General features: G+C 46.6%; 1 protein-coding gene across 1 annotated transcript in view; it reads right to left on the bottom strand.

Annotated features, from left to right (window-relative positions):
- Positions 1–5,986, bottom strand: part of ABCG1 (ATP binding cassette subfamily G member 1) — an 83,370-nt gene extending 77,384 nt beyond the window's left edge. Inside the window, exons 1-2 of the mRNA XM_064476209.1 lie at positions 5,841–5,986; positions 5,046–5,106 (exon numbers count right to left, since the gene is read on the bottom strand). Of these exons, the coding sequence (XP_064332279.1) occupies positions 5,046–5,048 (3 nt within the window). The 5' untranslated portion in view covers positions 5,049–5,106; positions 5,841–5,986. The remainder of the gene's footprint in view (positions 1–5,045; positions 5,107–5,840) is intronic.
- Positions 5,987–19,928: the final 13,942 nt, after the last annotated feature.

Below are 19,928 nucleotides of genomic sequence, written 5' to 3'. Positions count from 1 at the left end.
ACAAGCAAAAATTGTAATACTATCTGATGTGCTTCTAAATGTATGTAAATATTTAAGACAATTATATTATAAACAAAGGAGGCCAAAGAGATATAAAGGGAGATGAAGTTTCTACATGGCACTCAAACTTATAAAACTATGACATCAGTAGACTGATAAATCGTGCTTATGTAATAACAGACCTAGAGAAACCATTAAATATCTACCCAAAGAGATGCATTCAAAACACCACACATAACACAACATTGTAAACTGACTATACTTCAATAAAAATATAAAAAACACTATAGATAAATCAAAATGGAATTCTGAACAATATTCAAGTAATTCCCAAGAAGGAGTTATAAAGAGAATAAAAATATGAGCAGGAAAAAAAACAAACAAACAAACAGGGAGATGAAAAACAGAGAACACAGGGAAAACAAAAGATTAAGTGCATACTCAGGCCCCCCACGTCAATACTTACGTTAACTGTAAATGGACTACACCAATTAAAAAACAGAGAGATTGGCCGAGCGGATTAAAAACAACCCAACTACATAATGTCTGTAAGAAATTCAGACATGCCTATGGTATAGGCAGCTTGAAAGTAAAAAGATGGAAATGGCATATCATACAAACGTTAAAGAAATCGGGGAAGGGGCTACATAAATGTCAGATAAAGTAGACTTCGGGTAAAGAAAATGACCACAGATAGAAAGGGATGTTGTATAACGACAAGAGGACCAATCACCATGAAAACATAACAGTTCTAAGTGTGTATGAACCACAACAGAGCTATAAAACATGTGAAGCAAAGCCTGACAGATGCTTCAACACCTCTCCCCTGATACTTGCTGGAACAGCTGGACAGAAACCCAGCAGCACTGTTCCAGCAGGACCCAGTCAGCACTGACAGAGCACTCCATCCAACGACGGGAGATGCACATTCTCTTCAAATGTTCATGGAACATACACAAAGATAGACTGTATCCTGGGCCGTAAGACAAATCTCAACAAACTTAAAAGAACTGAAATTATACAGCATGTGCTCTCTGACCCGAATGTAACCACACTAAGAATCAGTAACAGGAAGACAATAGGACAATCCCTGAACACTGCAAATCTACAACAACACATTCTGAAATAATCCGAGGAGGGGATCTTGAGGGCAGTGCAAATTACAGTTAACTGAGTTGAAATGAAAGCACACATACCAGCCTTTGTGGGACACAGCTACAGCAGTGCAAAGAGGGAAATCTGCAGCACTAAAAAGGCATGTAAACTGGAGATGAGGAAAAGTCTCAGATCAATCACATAAACTCCCACCTCAGGAATGCAGGAAAAGAAGAACCAAATTAGCCAAAAGAAAATAATAAAGATAAAAGCAGAAATAAATCAAATTAAAAATAGAAGAACATTAAAGAAAATCAATGAAACACAAAGCTGGTTCTTAGAAATGATCAATAAAATTGACAAACCTCCAGCAAGACTGACAAAGAAAAAAGAGAGGGCACAAATTACCAACGTTAAAGTTGGGGGGAGCAGGGGTATCATTACAGACCCCACAGACGTCCAAAGAACGGTCAGGGAACACAACAAATGACTCTACACACATAATTTTGACAACTTGGATTCCTAAAACTCCCTGCAATTCACTGAATATGAAATACGGTATTTGAGTTGGGGGGAAGGTAGAGCTCAGGGGTAGAGTGTGTGCTTAGCGTGATGAGGTCCTGAGTTCAATCCACAGTACCTCCATTAAACATAAATAAATAAATAAATAAATAAATAAATAAATAAATAAATAAATAAATAAACCTAATTACCCTCTGCAAATAATAATATTAAAAATAGGTTATTTGAATAGCCCTGTACCTATTAAGGAAATTGAATTCATAATTTTAAAGCTCCCAATGTAGAACTCTCCAAGCCCAGATGGTTTAGGAAGGAATTCTTCCCAATTGATTTAATTTGGCTAGTATTCCCTTGGTCCCAGACAATGATAGTATGAAAAAAAGGAAATACAGACCAAAACCCCTCATAAATATAGATGCAAAAATCCTTAACAAAATATCAGCAAACAGAATTCTGCAATGTAATTTGAAACTTATGCACTGTGTTCAAGGGGGGTTTACTGCAGGCAGGCCAAGGTGGTTCAATATTTGAAACTGCTTCATGTCGTGCATCGTAGTGACAGACTAAAGAAGGAAAATCACATGATCATGTCATTTGATGCATTAAAAAACACGGGACAATTTCAACACCTATTCACGATTTAAAAAAAAAAACTATCAGAAAAACAGGAATTGAGGGCAACTTCCTCAACCTGATAGAGAACAGCTTCAAGAAAGCTACAGCTAACATTCTAATTGGTGGTGACAGACTGAATGCTGCCCCTTTAAGAGCAAGAATAATGCAAAGATATCTGCTTTCACCACTCTTACTCAACAAAGCGCTGGAAATTCTAACCTGCGTGGAAGGTAAAAGGAGTAACAGGCACACAGACTTGAAAGGGAAAAACAGAACTGTCTCCAGCTGCAAATGGCATCCTTGTCTTCATAGGAAATTCCAAGGAATCAACAAAAACAATCCTAAAGCAGTAAGTGAGGCCAGCAAGGTCACAGGATGCAAGGTAAACCTACAAAAATAAATTTTATGTCTATATCCTAGCAATGAACTTACGGACACCAAACTCTAAAATAGTGTATCATATACAATTGCTCAAACAAAAGTAAATACTTGGGTACAGACCCAACAAAAACATGTGTAGGGTCTGTATACTAACAACTACAATGTGCTGATGGAAGAGATCAGAGAAAACCTTTAAAAGTGGAGAGACAAGTCATGTTTATGGATTTGGAAGAATTAACGTGGTAAAGATGTCAATTATTTCCAGATTGATATACAGGTTTGATGCAATTCCTATCAAAATCCCAACAAGTTTTTTCTGTAGACATAAACAAGAGTAGTCTAAAAGTTTTAGTAGGGCAAAGGAATTAGAATAGTTAAAACAATTTTATGAAAGAAGAAGAAAGTAGGGGGAAATTAGTCTACCTGATTTCAAGACTACTTATGGCTCCAGTAATCCAGGCTGTTTGGCAAAGGGAGAGACACAAAGATCAACGGAACAGAATGGAAAGTCTGGAATTTGACTCACATGAATACGCTTGACTGCTTTTGACATAGGTTCAAAGCACTTCAGTGGAAGAAGAACAGCTTTTTCCATAAATGATGCTAAAGCAGTTGGACATCAGCAGGCAAAAAGGAAAAGAAGCTGGCCTCAGCCTTGTGCCTTGTGTGAAAGTCAACTCAAAATGCATCTCAGATCTAAGTGTAACATCATAAATCTTTTAGGGAAAAAGGTAGGAGAAAATATGGCATCTAGGGCCAGGCAAAGAGCTTCTGAACATGAAAAGCATGGTCCATGAAATGAGACATTCATAAATGAGACTGCATCAATATGAACCACCTTGCCTCGGACAAAGGCGCTGTTAGAAAGATGAAGTCAAGCTACAGACGGGGAGAAAATAAGTGCAAACCTCACGTCCGACAGAGGACCAGCGGCTGGAACGTGTGAAGCCCTCTCAGAACTCAACGGTGAAAACCACCAAGCAATCCAATCTGAAAACGGGCAGAAGGCATGAAGGGACATTTCACAGAAAAAGAGATACAGATAGTAAACAAGCAGGTGAAGAGAAGTTTAGCAGCATGAACCATGAAAGGAACGCAAGTTAAAACCGCAATCGGATGGCACTGCTCACAGTTAGGACGGCTAAAATAAAAACAAAATAGTGCGCCACCACCGAATTGGAGGGCGCAGATAACCTGGACCGCTCGCGCCTTGCTGGTGGGATGTGAGAGGTACAGCCAGCCTGGAAAGCTGCCCGGTAGTTTCTGCAAGAGCTGAGCACGAAACTGCCATTCAGCTCGCAGTCGTACTCCTGGACGTCTAGCCCAGAGAAACGAAGGCTTACATTCACAAAACTCGGTACACAAATGCTCACGACAGGTTTATGTGCAACAGCCCAAATCTGCAGACAGCCCAGAAGTCCTTCAACAGGTGGATGGGGCCCACCCACACCGTGGAATGCTACTCAGCGGTGAAAAGGAAAGGACTGTCGATGCACACAACAGCCTGGGTGGACCTCCAGAGAATTCTCATGGAAAAGCTGATCCCAAGAGGTTGCATACTGTGTGATTCCATTTATGTAACATTCTCGAAACAACAAAATTATAGAAACGGGGAGGAGGTTTGTGACTGTCAGAAGTCAAGGAGGGGATGGAGCGGAAGGATAGAGGGTGTGGCTGTAAGGGGGCAGCAGGAGGGACCCTCGCGGGCCTGAAATGCTCTGTATCCGGGCTGGACCGAGTTCAGCATCCCAGCTGCGGGGCTCTGCCACAGTTTTGCAAGTGTAACCGCTCGGGGAAACAGGGTGAAGGCTTCCACGGAATCTATCTGTGTTCTTTCTTACAGCTATAATTCTCTCAAAATACAAACATCACAGAACAATCCTGAGTGAGGCACAGTAGATGTTATGAGGAGTGTGGGAGCAAGGAAGTGAGTGCAGGGGCTTTGAAGATGAAGAGGGAGAGGACCAAGGAGGAGAGGGTGTCGGGTCTCCCGGAACCGGACAACCAATGCAGAGCCAGGAGTGTTTGTGACCACCCTTTGTCAATTGTCAACTTGCGAAGGTGAGAACAGAAGGGACGATGCTCTTCTTTCTTGCTAGAACTCTGTGAGTGTGTGTGCAAATGTGTGTGTGCACATACACGCCTGCACACCCAGGCATCTGCACGCAGACAGTGGTGGGTGGGATGGCAACCTCATCACTGGTCCTCTGTGATGCTGGGCCAGTTCCTAACCTCTCAAAGCCTTCATCTGCATCAGTAAAATAGGAATAAAAAGAGTACCACCGTGATGGTTGAATAAGATGGGGTAGTTAAGGCACCTGGGAGCCCAGGAGAGCGAAGAGAGAGAGGCTCATATGCATCTAATACTTTTTCCACATCTGGAGACCCTGACCCTCCATGTTCCTCCATCTTTCATTGTTTTTTCTGCTTACCATCTGGCCAAATGGCTTTATTCCTCTTTGCCTCCTAAGATGAACTGCCGTGTGGGATGTTCTGCAAGAAAAAAAAATGGGTGGATAAATATACAAAGAAACTCCAAGGTCACCAACCTCAGAGTGACAGTATCTCATGTCAAATATTAAGGCATCAATATGGTGAACAAAGGTAAAAACTCCCAGCTGTAAGATACGCAAGTCCGGGGGATGTAAAGTACAGCACGGTGGCTAGAGTTAATGATACTGTATTGCATATGTGAACATTGCTGAGACAGTAAGTCTTTTAACAGTTCTCATCACAAGAAAGCACATCCGTAACTATGTGAGGCGACGGATGTTAACCAGACATACTGTGCTCATCACTTCACAGAATCTACATAATCAATTCACCATGCTGTTCACCTTAAACTCATAGCGTGCTGTATACCAATGACATCTCAGTACAACGGGAACATATATTAAGGCATCTTACTTTTTGCTGATGCCCAGCCCTTCCGATTTACAGATTTGTTGTTGTTTCCCCCAGAGCAGACCCAGAGGACCGGGGAGGCTGTGACTGGTTCTCACGGCGGCTTACCTGCCTCCCTGGAGGCCCTCCAATGTTTGTTGACTGGCTGATTGAAGCCACAGACACTTTTCATCTCAGTTTAAATCACAAATTCCTGTTTGCTGACTGTCCTAGGAGGCATGGAGTCTATCTCCCCTGACCTACATCTACTTAGTCACATTTACTCTGGATATTTATATTAAAAAAATTTTTTTTTACTAAAATGCATTTTGTCAGTGACTTACCCACAGCTTAGGTACAAGCACTTCCCAAGGAGCCCTTCTGCTGCAGAACAGACCCTTCTGAGGCGAGGTGTATTTATTTGGCAATTAATGAAGGGAAGAAGCCCCTGCCTTATGTAGGACAGGTTTCAGCTGTCACCACAGCAGACACGCGGAAGCCCCAAACCACAGAGAGTGATCCCGTTTCTGTTGTGAGTTACAAGGAGAAGTGCTGTAAAACAGGCATGATGCAATCACGTGTGCAACAGTCTGGCCCAGGGTAATGGCTGCTGCACAAAACAGGAAGTGAGTAGGTTACTAAAGGGCATTTCTGTGCCCTCCCAGGTTGCTGTGCAGAAAGGAGCTCCCACTACCCGTCTGTCCACGGGTTGACCAGGTGTGAAATCTAGACATTCCCCATGTTTGATCAGATGACAGATTTTGCCTTTGTGAACGTGGTGGAATTCTTTTTTTTTTTTTTTTTTGTAACACACATTGGAAACAATTACAGCAAAAACTGAAATTCATCAAGGTCTACAGGATCATAATAAAGGTAAACAGAGTATTTTTTACTCTGGAAGGTAAAGAATAACTTAATTATTCTTTAGTGGAAGGTCTAGAATAACTTAAATAACATCATGTCACGTTCGCTCTAGCCAATGACTATTGCTGCAAAGTGGAAAAAAAGTGAGCTGGGGATGTACCCGAGGCCTTAGAGCTTGAGGGGAGCTCGGCCCTCACCCGGTAAAAGGGACTGATGGCCTTGAGGCTGTAGTGGATGCTCAGCCCCCTGCCGTGAGCCTGAGGGCTGGTAATTCACTTAATCCTCATCACAACTTCATGAGCTAGGCAGTTATTATTCACGGTGGGGAAATAAGGCACAGAGAGAGTATGTAACTTGCCTGGGGTCACACAGCGAAAAAGTACCAGTCTCAGATCCAAAATAGTCAGGTCTGGCCCCAGAAGTTGCAATTTTTTTTCCCTATAAGAAGGAGTTTTTTTCTTTTCTTTTTTTAAGTAAAGCACATGAATTTTAATGTAAAGCTTGGTGAATTTTACATATCTATTCACTTATATTTATATATCTAGAAGCCTGTATACTCCCTACCCAGATCACAAAATAGAACATCTTCATCCTGTAAAAATTTCTGGTGACTTTTTCCAACCAGTTCCTTTCTCTAAAGGTAACACTAGCCTGGCTCAGTCACCACGCATTAGTTTTGTTTATCCCTGATCTTCGTACGATTGGAACACAGTGTGTACTACTTCCCGTATGGCTTCTTTCACTCAACATTATGTTTCTGAGATTCGCCCGTGTTGCTGTACATACCTAGAGTTCCTTCCTTTACGCCACTTCTTTTTCCATCCTTCTGTGGATGGACACTTGAGTTGTTTCTGGTTTGGGGCTATTATAAGCAAAGGTGCTTGGTGGACATAAACACTCCTTTCTCTTGAGAATGTACATAGCAGTGAAATGGATGGGTCATGGACAAGAACATGGTTAACCTGAGTAGATCCTACCAACCAGTTTCCCAAATTTATGCCGATTTACATTCCCACCCTGCAGTGTAAGAGTTCCCACTGGTCCGCGTCTTTGTCATCACTTTGCATTTTCAGTTTTTTTTTTTTAATATGGCTATTCTGATAGGTACGGTAATTACATCACCACGGTTTTAATTTGCCTTTCTGTATCAACTAATGACCTGCTTGCTCCGTTTTCCCCTATTTGAAAATGGTGTCGTTTTGTTTTTAGTATTGATTTGTAGGATTTCTTGATGTAATTTTGATGATAGAAGTCCTTAGTTTTAATAAAATCCAATTTACCAATATGTTCCTTTATGGTTTCATTTTTCTTACGTGTATGTTTTTAAGAAATTTCTGCCCACCACAAGAATGTGAAAATGTTTTCTGCTTTCTTCTAGAGGCACCATGGTTTCTGTTTCCACATCTAAGTTTATGATCCATCTTGAATTAATTTCTATGCATGCTGAAAGGCAGGAGGCCAAGGTGCATTTTTCCATTTGCTTGTTTAATTGTTCCAGCGCCAGTTTACTGAAAAAGAAGTCCTTTCTCCGCTGCATTGCACCAGCACTTCGAATTAATCAGGTCTCCATGCAAGGGAGGGGGGCGCGTTTCTGGAACATCTATTCTTTTCCATCCGTCTGTCCGTTGGTCTTACACCAATGCCACGTCATCTTCATTCTGTAGTTTGAAAGTAAGACCTGGGGTAGAATAGAGTCCCGGATCCTTTGTATTTCCATATGAACTTCATAATTAGCTTGCCAATTGTTATGAAAATGTGGGGAGGGGGGAGGAGAAAGAAGAAAGCAAGCCTCAGTGGGGTTCTGACTGGGACTGCACTCATCTAGCGACCACTTTGTGTGAAGATCACGTCTTAACAGCATCAAATACCCTAACCCACGACTCTGGGGTATCCCTGAATTTATGTGTCGTCTGTAGTTTCTCTACAGTGCTATAATCTTTTCAGTCCATCTTTAGTTAGATTTATTCTTTTTTATATTTTTTGTAATATTGTTATTGTAAATGATGTCAGAGAGCAGATTCTTGTCTTGTTGCAGAAAGAATTAAGAAATGAGACACAAAGTTCAAGAGAGCAAAACAAGGATTTATTAAGGGTTAGACAGTTCACTTTCAAGGGGAAAGTGCGCAGACCCAGATGGGGAGCCGCCCCGAGTTTCCTTGGCAAGGTGGCTACATGGGGTGTGAAAATGAACAGGCAGAATATTCAAGGACAGGGAGGGGCTTGGGGTTGTCTTTTTTGCCCTTATTTAGTTTTGTTCGGGAAGTCGGATGGGGTCATAATGAACAAAAGGTTACATTCTGTCGGAGTATCATAAGCGAAAGGTTACATTCGGACGGTGGAGATTCCTGTTTTGTCCCACCTTTCTTTGCCTCCAGGACACTTGTCAACCCAGATTGTATGGCTTCTTATCAGCCTGGAGGTTCCTGCTTTTCTTGGTCTGTCCAAGGACCCCCGTTGTTCACAAGACTTATGGTTTCCTACCATTTGGTCCGTGTCCCCCTTTCTCTGCTCATATCTAGCTACCTCCCTGCTCGAACACTGATATATTTTAAACGCACTGACTAATCATGTGCTGCTAGTGTGTAGAAATATGATTGATTTTTCTATACTGACTTTGTATCTTGTAATCTTCCTCAAAGATCATGTAGGAATCTTTTCCTAAATAAATAAGCACATATTCCTGCTTTAACCTTTATTATTTCCTTCCTTCTGCTTGCTTTGGGTTTAGTTTGCTCTTCTTTTCTAGGTACTTCAGGCAGAAGTTTAGTTTATTGACTTGAGGTGTCCTTTTTTAACATTGCATTTATGGCTATAAATTCCCCTCTAAGCACTGCTTTCACTGCATCCCGCAGATTCTGGTATCTTGTATTTTAATTTTCAATCATCCCAAAGTGTATTCTAATTTCCCTTGTGATTTCTTCTTTGAACTGTTGGTGACTTAGCATAGTGTTTAATTTCCACATATTAGTGAATTTCCTGAAGTCGTTTGTTAATGACAATAATAGATAGTTTGCTGATGTGCCTAAGTTTGATTTTTTTTTTTAATTGTTCATCCTGATTGGAATTAATTTCTTGAATCTGTGGGTTGCTATCTTTCACAAGATTTAGAAAATGTTTGGCTACTGTTTCTTCAAATATGCTCCTTCCACTCCCCCTTCCCTCCGAGTCCCCTTCTCCCTGAGTCCCCTTCTCCCTCTCCTGTCCCTCCCCCTCCCCTTCTTCTCCGGGACTCTGCGGACACCCAGGTGGGTGCTGGCCACGCTCTTCCTACATGTCTTACCCTTTGCTCTGTTTTTACCTTTTTTTCTCTCTGTGATTCGTTTTGGGTATTTTCTCTCCATCTGTCTTCAGCCACACTAACCTTGTGTTCTGCTGCATCCAGTCTGCTGTCAAAGCCATCTGAGACTCCCTCATTCTGAATATTTATTTGTGCTTCTTGAATGTCCGTGTGATGCTTTCTGTGGACTCCAGTTCTCCATTGGCATGCTCCTTCCTGGCATCCACTCTGCCTCTCTTTTACTCTATTTTTGACACATTTGTCACAGTTGTTTTGAAGCCCTCGACTACGACTTCTGTGCTCTGGGTCCTTCTCTGAAGTTTGACCTCTAACCACACCAGCCATTTCCACAGAGAAGAAATGAAACGCGTCTCCTGACCTCTGCTGCTCTCGCTCTTGCGTTCATTACCTTTCACCTCCCAGCCTGGGTGTTTGGTGGATTTGCCCTAGAGCTCTGTGCCTGCGCCCCAGGAGCCAGGCGGGAGGTGCCCGTCGCTGTGGTAGCACCAGTGCAGCAGCTCAGGTCATGTTGCGTCGCTGGAGATCAGGAGGCGTCCTCCCTTCCCCACGGAGGGTTTGGGAAGTTGTCTTGGGCAACACCCGGTCTAAGGTTAAAACCATTTTCACCATTTTCCTTGCAATTGGCCCATCCACACTGAGGATTGCCAGTGCACCCAATGACAACCCACAATTTGAATAAAATGTTTCTATTTTTTAAAAAGTCCTAGAATTGTCCAGATGGGCAATTTAATTAAAATAGCATGTTGTGCACATCACAGACCCTGTCCTCTTGACAACAAACGTAACTCATGGGTACCGTCACTGGTTCCCCGGGGTTGCGTCTGCATCTGTGGGTGGCGGATTTTGAGGGATTCTGTAAAGGTCTGTGGTGAGTCGGAGACCAGCCCCACGTGAGACTTGTGTGCGAAATGTCTCTTATGGAAGAACTCAAGCGGGTCTGGGGTTTTTATGTGTCAATTACTGCACAGTTGAGACTTTGACACAATGCAGATAACTTGACTATTTCAATTGTACCAAGTTTTCAGCTCTTGACCATTTGAGAGGTTAGAAGTGCTACGTGGGCTGTCAGCTGGCAGTGCCTGGTAGGGGATAAATAGGGAAACCCTGCCAGGCAAGGATTCAGACCTGGAACCGAGCCGTGAGCACTGTGCTGAGGGCCCCGTGGACCCGGGAACGGCCTTGGGTCTACTTTATGAGGTCCAATGTCCCTGGACACTCTCTGGCCCCCCCGCTTACCCAACCAGCCTCATCCCCACCGTGCTGGCCACTCCTGGCCGGGCACCAGCACCCCACTGTCCTCACACTGCCCTTAGTGTCTCCAACCTGAGCATCCTTGGTTCCTTCACCCAACACTGGCTCTGGTCACCTTTCTCAGGATGTTCTTCGGTTCCAAGGCCCTTTCTAAGAGGAAGTGCCCACACCATGCTTCCCAGAGGCCCGAATGTCCCCTCTCCCCTCACTGGAGGACAGCAGGACACACATCTGAGCGGACACCATTTATGTAGCCTGACATCACCACGGTTCTGTTAGCATCCCACTCTGTCCAGCTGTCCTAGCCACGCCCATTGTCTGGTCGTCCATCCCACTCTGTCCAGCTGTCCTAGCCACGCCCATTGTCTGGTCGTCCATCCCACTCTGTCCAGCTGTCCTAGCCACGCCCATCTTCTGGTCGTCCATCCCACTCTGTCCAGCTGTCCTAGCCACGCCCATAGTCTGGTCGTCCATCCCACTCTGTCCAGCTGTCCTAGCCACGCCCATCTTCTGGTCGTCCATCCCACTCTGTCCAGCTGTCCTAGCCAAGCCCATTGTCTGGTCGTCCATCCCACTCTGTCCAGCTGTCCTAGCCACGCCCATAGTCTGGTCGTCCATCCCACTCTGTCCAGCTGTCCTAGCCACGCCCATCTTCTGGTCGTCCATCCCACTCTGTCCAGCTGTCCTAGCCACGCCCATTGTCTGGTTGTCCCCCATTCCCTGCCTGGGGTCTTGACCCTCTTCCAGCTCAAGACGTCTCCCTCCCAAGCACTGACAGCACTAACAGTACCTTAAACAGGCAGGGAACAAGTGTGCCTCCGCCTGGGGGGAAACCGGTGCCAACAGCCATGTGACTGCGTTTGGGGCACTCGATTCACTCCTGAGAGAGGCCAAGAGCCGCAACACTTAGGAGCCCTCTCTGTTCCTGCTCCGGGTCCCCCTGTGTGACAGCAGAGTGTGGGTGCCTGTGAGCCCCGTCACAGAATCACAGACGTGGGGGCCTCATAGGCTGGCGGAGAGACCAGTCACACCAGATGTCACCTTCCTCCTCCTTTGCTTCATCATCTCAGGAACAGAGATGATGGAAACATGCCTTTCCAGCGCCTCCTCCGGTCCCCACCGCAGTGACCCGCCCAGGATGGTCACCAGCTCCCCCACACTCTCCCCGTCCTTTCCTGGTGCCAGCAGCCCGGGATCCCCACAATAAGGCCCCTGAGACTCTGACAGAATACGGTCTGGGCATCAGAGTCTGAACAGCCCCCAGGTGATTCACATACAAATCCAGACTTGAGAAGGAGCGCCCTGTGCCTAAACTTGACACGCTGTTAAAATCACCCGGGACCCCATGAGACACTCCACCCACATCGGTTAGTGGGTAAGGACTGTGAGTCGAACCAGCTCCTCTGAGTGCCCACAGCATCTCTGCCTCCCTGCGGATGTGGTGTCACCGTGAAGTCTGCCCTGAAGGTGAGGCTGTGGACCCCTTTCCTGTTGTGAGTTGTTGGTACCTAACCCTCCGCCTCCCCCCAGCACACACCTAACATGAGCAGACCTCCTGTCCCCTGCGCTGGTGACACACAGTACAGTAAGTCGTGCCCAAACCAGGCTGCCCAGTAGAACCTCCTGGGGGAGGGTCTGTTTAAAAATAATGATGCCTCCAGGTCACCCCAGACCCGTGAATCAGGACCCCTGGGTGGGATTCAGGAAAGGGAACTGCGGTGGCCACACCTTGAAGCCCATCCTGAGCCGTGGGAGCAGCCCAGGTGGACAGAGGGCCAGGTGCCCCCCGCCACCCCATTTCTCTCACAACCCTTCGCCTGTCCCCCACTCACATTCGTGGTCATTTTGCCCCCTGCTGGAGGTGGCCGTCCTCCTTACCTCACCTGGCCCGTTGGCCTGAGTCAGTCCAGCTGAGGTCCACAGGGCCACGTGGTCTGAGGTCACTCCAGGGCAGGATTGTGGTGGGCGGGCTCAGGCCCACAAGGACACCAGGGCCGGGGTGGCTCTGTCCTGATGAACTGCAGGATGAGAAATGAGACGTGGAGCATAAGCTCTGGTCAGTTACCTCAGTTTCAATTCCAAAACAGTATTTCCTCCACGTGCTAAAGGCTAAAGGACTTAAGAACTACGGACACCTGAACAAGAGGACGTAGGCGGTTGGGGGCAGAGTTGTTTGCTCCCGGACACAGGAAGAGGGGTCCTAGGATGCTCCTGGTGGTTAGTGGCAGATTCTTACAGCAACTCTATCCATGGAATAATTTCAGAACATGGACACTGGAAAACCATGTAAGACTGTCTCACACAATTAGGACTGAAAAATAGAGAGAGAGAGAGAGAGAGAGAGAGAGAGAGAGAGGGCTGTGAGTTGATATAAATCACAAGCATTTTGGCCAACCTTCAAATCTGCTCACCACAACAGCCTGGGTCCTGACTAATTGGCCAGGGCCATCCCAGCAGCCAAAGGGAAGGCTGTCTGTGACCCTGGACCCCAGAGGAGAGACAAAAGCAAAGCTAGCAAGCCCTTCCCTCGGGACCAGAGGACCCTGAAGGCAGGACTCTCAGGTGTCTGGGGATCTGCAGTGGGTACTCCTCACCTAATCTGCTGCAAACCCCCACACACAGTCACCACCAAACATGGAAGGTGTTTGTCATAGTCAGGATCTGGGTGATGACAAGAAAGCCGGAGCAGGTTGTGCGAGGTGACCCAGAGCACGGAACACAGAAGCATCATCCATGTCTGGAACCCATGAGAACCAGCCTTGACCACTGTGCATCTAAGAAAATTCCATCAGGCTGCACACGGTCCTCTTCCAACAAGGCTGAAGGGATGACAGCCGGGGAACAGCAGTGTGGCTCAGCGTCAGCCTCCCTGTCTCCTGGGCGTGTTCTTTAAGTCACGCCGAGCCCAGAATAAAAACGTGCCCTTGTTATCAGGACATTGACTTCCAAAGGCAAACTTTTTGCCTTTTGAAATCATAGAAATCTCCATGTAAAGACTTGAATATTAGACTCTCTTTGCAAAATCCTGATGGAGCCCCGAGGAAAGGATTTTTCAGTTCCGCTCCCTCCCCAGGTTCTGGCACCACCAGGGCTGAAGGATTCCCGGCTCGCGGCACGTGGTACCATCAGCAGCATGGCGGCACCGAGCCAGGCCCACGGGGGACACGCTGCAGCCGGAGCTCTGGCAGTCCCCACAGGGTGTGCCAGGACTTTTTCAGGCTTATTGCTGAGCACTGAGAATGCTTTTTCCCATAGACACAGGGGTTAGGTTCCCAGGCCAGCCCATAAAAGCCTGTTTTTGTTTCATTTGTAGATAAGCTGCATTACTGCAATTCTTCACGGCACTAAATTGTGGAACGCTCGGTAGAGAGGGCCCTACAATTCTGCGCTTGGTGGGAAATGTCCCCAGTCCAGCCTCAGACTCCAGGAGGCAGGGTACCAGCTTCTTCCCTCTGCAGAAGATCAGTGTTCAGTGATGCGGGTCCCTACCAGGACACCTACCTGGTCCAGGTGGGGGTCAGTGAATGGGTCACTGTGGTCGGCATCACCCAGAGGGTGGTCCAGGGCTGTGGTGGCAACCCCAGGGCCAGAGAGGAAAATCGAGCTGAGCTGAGCCCCAGGCTGAGGCAGCCTTTTGTACGTTAAGGATATCAGCCAGCCCAGCAATCTCTGAAAGGGGAAGCTTGCATGTTGTGCTAAATTTCTGATCTCCCACACAAGCAAGGGTGGATGAAGCGGGCCCAGCCAGAGCTCCCTGTCAAGATAAAGGATTTAGCCCAGAGGAGAGCAGGTAGGGTTCATCCCACAGGCTGAGTGGATCCATCAGTAAGGCTGTCATTGCCTTAATCCTCATTATACCAAGTCCAGGCTCAGCAGGACCTGGTTCTGTGATCGACTAGCGATGTCTGCCAAGGGAAGAGGTGGGGGCAGTCAGCTGAGTGCACTACACCCTGGTTGGGAAAGTCAGCACCTGCTGTACTTTCAGAATTCCCCAGGGAAAGGTGTGCTCTTATATACTAGCAGACCCTTGGATCTTTTTCCAAAGTCCATCATAGAAACATTACTTGTCAAAGACTGTACAATTCTGTACATAAATCGTAAACTGTTCTACACCAAATGATGTGCGTGCAATGAACAGAAAAAGAAAGTGGTCATGTTCTGGGGGAAAGGTGTTGCTTTTTGGTGCATAAAATTAACTTTCACCTGGATAGCTGAAATCACTACTGTTGAAAAAGTATGTTTCTAACTTCAGTATCCAGAAAACTTCAACAATGCAGTGTGTTTGCCATGTTTGCAGCCACTATACATTCACCTGGATTTTTACTGTAATGGTATCTCATTGTACTTTGTGCCCCTGCAAGTTTGTATATTAATATATTTGGGGAGGTAAAATACTATTTTATTGATTGTTTTGCAACACGATCTAAGCGATGCTTTATCTCTAAAATGCTGAAGTTTCATCATTATCACTTCAAAATGCTTTCCACGGGCAAGTGCCCCTCAAGTGCAAGTTTCCAGGTGGGCTCGGGGACTTCTCCTGACGTGGTGTTTCTCCTGTTCAGGCGTGTACAAGCCTCGGCGGGAGCCTGGCAGGAGGCCTAGGAGAGTGGAGGGGATTTCAGTGTTCAAGACGCTCCACTGGAAGAGTTTGCTGCAGCACAGTCCAGGGACCGTGGACCTAGAAGCACTCACGGAACCGCGACCAGCCCTTCCAGCAGAGCCGCGTGTGCGGGGCGGGGAACTGCAGGTGGGAAAGCCGGCTCGCGCCCTGACCCCTGCAGAGGTCAGCTTTCCACTGAAATCCGCTGTAAATTTTTGGTGCTTTTTAAATAAAAAAGATATCTTTTTATTAATATAAGTGAGTGCAACCCACATGAAGTAATCACATTTAGGACACCTTTCTGAATGAATGAGTGAAAGATAGATAAATAGACAGACAGACAGACAGATACATAGATCATGGACAGATAACTAGTTGGTAGAGCCAAATACCGTAGTTGGACGATAAAACAGATTTTAAATGAGCCAACACCCAGCCGGGACCCCTTTGCCATCTTGATCTGCCTTCCGCCCCGAGGCCTGGATTCCAGGCTGAGGACAAAGCTCTTCCTGGTGGAGGTTTGCTCCGTGTTCCAGAGCCAGCTCCCTAAGGACCGGCTGCCCTGCTCCTCCACGCTGCCTGGTTTCAGGGCCTCAGCTGCGAGATCCGATCACAGAAAATACCCTGGTTTCTCGTTTCGGCTTTCTTGTTGCCAGGGCTCCCGGCAGCCCCTCTCCACCCGAGGGGAGGAGGCGGATGGTCAGGCCCCTGCGCCTCTAACAGCCTGGTGGCCTCAGGCTGCTGATGGCTGGGCTGCTTGCCCTCTGGGGTGTTGTCCCCACGCACTGATCCCTGGTAGAGCTGTTGCAGGTCCAGCAGACTTAACAGTTCTCGCACTGAAGGTGGGGGAGGGGGGCACCTGGGCACCAGCTCCCTCCATCCTTTCGCCCTGTCACTGGCCTGCGGAGTTAAGTAAAATATAAACATTCCAACATAGACTTCTGATCAGCTGGCTCGTTTATACCCCTAATCTGCTTGTTACACTAGATTTTGGTGTTTCACACTTTCTCCCAAGTAGAAGATGTTTGCAGAGGTTTCATTATTGTGAAAAATAATTGCCTTTTACCAAGCGCTTTACGCATACCTGGCACCTTCCTGGGCTGTTCCCGCATGCTTCCTGCGTTTCACTCCTTAGGATACCCTAGCTGGGGGGTATTATTCAGGGGGAACCACTGTCAAGCTTTCCCAGGACTCGGGGAGGAGGGGATAGGAGCTCCTGGGACAGGAGACTTTCTGTGCTGAAACCAGCATGAACTGATCACCCCATATTAGCCCCATTTTACCAACGAGGCAGCCGAGGCTCAGAGGTGTCCAAAGCTTGTCCAGGGCACGCGGCGAGTGGGGCAGCTGGATCCTGGTCCCGTTGGTTCCAAGGCCAGGGCTCCTGACCACCCACCACAGGCTGCCTCCTGCATGTTCTTATTTATTCAGAACCATCAAAACATCTTTCGTAATGATCTAAACTCAAACTGGCAGCACCGAGAATGTCTGTTCCCAAGCCTTACATTAATCCTGAAGACGTAGGAGCAGGAAGTGGGATAGACTTGCCGGACGTAGGCTGCGCAGGGCAGCCCCACCCCCAAGGACACCCCCCCTCACCCTGGCACGTCTCCCATCCGTGCAGACCGTCCTTGTCCCATTCAAGCCCCGGCCCCTCCCTCTGACCCCTGGCACCGTCCCCACGCTAGGGGCTGTCCTGCTCAGCCCACCTAAGGACTTTAGGACTAAATTTTTCAGAAAGGATAAGAGAAAGATCTCTTTTGCAAATAAGACACATTATACATGCTTATTATGACAAAAATAAAGATGTGTGAAACAAATGCTTACAGCCTTCTTTATCTGTGTCATACATACAAGACACCAGTGTAAAACGCTGGGGGCGCATCTGCTGAGCACTGACCTGTGTCCCCACCCCCAGATTCCTATATTGAAGCCCTGACCCACACTGTGACGGTGTTTGGAGGAGAGGACGGACACCTGTGACCCGAAACAGGGCTCTCACCAGAGCCCGACCATGCGAGTGCCCAGACCTTGGACTTCCAGCTTCCAGAGCTGCAAGAAAGAAATTTCTGTGGTTTATGAGCCCCTCAGTCTGTGGTGTCTCACAGCAGCCTGAGCAGACCGAGACAGCATCTCCCACAGCTTCCTCTTTAGTCGTAAAGCGGGCAACTGCGTGTGCGCGTGTGTCTGCGATTTCTGTGAGGTGTTGCTTTCTTCTGGCAGATGTGGAATTAGACCAGCCACCTTCCTTTGCTCCTCACACGGAAGTGTTCCGCGGCGGTAGATGGATGTCCAGCAAGTATTTTATCGGCCACAGAGCTGCCCGCTGACTTGTAAACACCATCAGCCTTTCCCTGATGTGTGAACGTGGCGTTTGCTGCTAATTTTTTTCATTTTTTTTTCTTTCTTTCTTTTTTTTTTTTTTTTTTTTGCGAATGAAAGCAACCCTCGCTACCTTTTTTCCTCTGTGATTTCTCAGTTGATCTAAACACCACCTCGTCCCAGCTTCATTCTGAGAACTGTCGATAACGTTCCGCTCTCCCTCTGTGAGCCGTGATCTGTCCTTATCTTTGTTTCTAAGAAATTGGCAAGCAATTTTTCTTTTGCATCTTTTTCTCCAGTTTTTCCTCTAATGTTTGAGATGGAGTTTTTTGCTTTGTTTTGTTTCAGAAGGACTGCTTTGTCCATTTATTCACTTAAGATGGTGAGACACTCACCTTCCAATAGGAGAGTCGTCACCTACATCGCTAAGCTCCTATTCCGACCAAAACGAGGCAGATGTGAGGGCTGAGTGGGGTCTCATTAACCTGGAAAACCAGAACGCTACAGCCTCAGGCACTGGTGCGCTGGAAATGGCCGACAGCTGGCAGTCAGCAGGGGTTTGGGGGAAGGGGGGAGACCGCTGACTCGCAGAGTTTGCCAGTCTCCAAGGTGTAAGTGCTCCCACCAGGGCCAGCTTCAAGCTCCCAACACGACTCTGCTGACCACAGCGTCAGGCAGAGACCGTCATGGAGTCTTCCCAGCCCACGGCTACAGCCTCGGGAACCCCAGCAAGGGTAAAGCATGGTCAAATAACTAGGGAGTGCTGTGGTTTGAGGCTTTATTACCCTTGGTTTTAAACTTTTTTAATTTTGAAGAATGACTTGTGTAGCCATGGGTCCTTGTGGGCTGGAAGAAGCCACGCAGGCTCACCTTGGACAGGGGTCGCCAAGAGCTCCCTCAGCTGCCCCGTCTCCGCCTCCTCCTGCCACCAGCCAAACACACATCACATGCACGGGAGGCTCACCGAGCCATGAGACCGACTGCCCAAGGGATTCTTCACCTCTGGGCAAAGGCATTGCTTATGGTTTTAAAACACTTTCCCCCACCTTCTAACCACTGAGGTTTAAAAAAAAAGTCAGGTCTAGTTTTCCAGTAGGTCCCTGGTGTCTGAACTGAAGGAGCTCCTCACTGCTTTTCTGCATAGACACACACACTCACACACACACACACACACACACAGAGAGACACACAGACACACACACACTTTTACCTTTTCCAAAACAAAACAAAACCAAAAAATATGGCTTTGAATAGTTTATTTGCCTAAATAAACCCAAAGGACAAATGATTAGCCAACAAAACCAACAGTGGAACATGAATTCACTTCAAATAAAATTTATTTTATCAGATAGTCTGGCAGAAATTAATGAAAAAAATCACTTAAATTGTTTAAAAAGAAAAAATGACCTGACAGACAAACAAAACATGTGTCTATAAAAGAGCCACTTGAAACTCTTGGAAATGAAGGACAGAATTAATGAAATAAAAATTAGAACACTTTGTATCTGGCAGGTCAGTATAGATAACGGTAAGAATTACTGAGTTACAAATCAGTTGATTTGTTGATTGAATGAAATACTGAATAGACAGACAGACAGACAGACAGACAGACTGATTGATTGATTGATTGATTCTTTGGGAAAAAAAATTTCCAGAATAGAAAAACCAATAGTCAGCCTAACTGTTTAAAAAGGGCCGAAAATAAAAACAGGTATGTTGATGGTTCGTTGATGGTTCTTAAAGCTGAGTGCGTGTCAGGTTGTCCTGTGAGTGAACCGCAGCCTGGGGACTGACACTCTCCATTTACTGTTCATGATTTTGCCTTAAATGTTATTTCGTCTGATGCTAGTATGTATTCTTTGGTCAATATGTTCCCGTTATTCTTCTCTCTCTGTCTCTGTCTTTGTCTTTCTCTTTGAAGAAACAGACAGACAGACACTTCTTAAAGCTGCATGGAGGGCACGGCGGCTTGTTACGCTGCTCTCTCCACTTTCATGCTGAGGGGCAAGGGACCAAGAGGTACAAACTACCGTGTATAAAACACACACGCTACGAGGATGTATACTGTAGGGCACTGGGAATATAGCCAAGATTTTA

The sequence above is a fragment of the Camelus dromedarius genome, chromosome 2 (assembly GCF_036321535.1).
Source record: "Camelus dromedarius isolate mCamDro1 chromosome 2, mCamDro1.pat, whole genome shotgun sequence".
NCBI classification, from domain to species: Eukaryota; Metazoa; Chordata; class Mammalia; order Artiodactyla; family Camelidae; genus Camelus; species Camelus dromedarius.
Note: the sequence above shows the minus strand (reverse complement) of the source record. Positions and strands in the feature narration are given on the sequence as shown.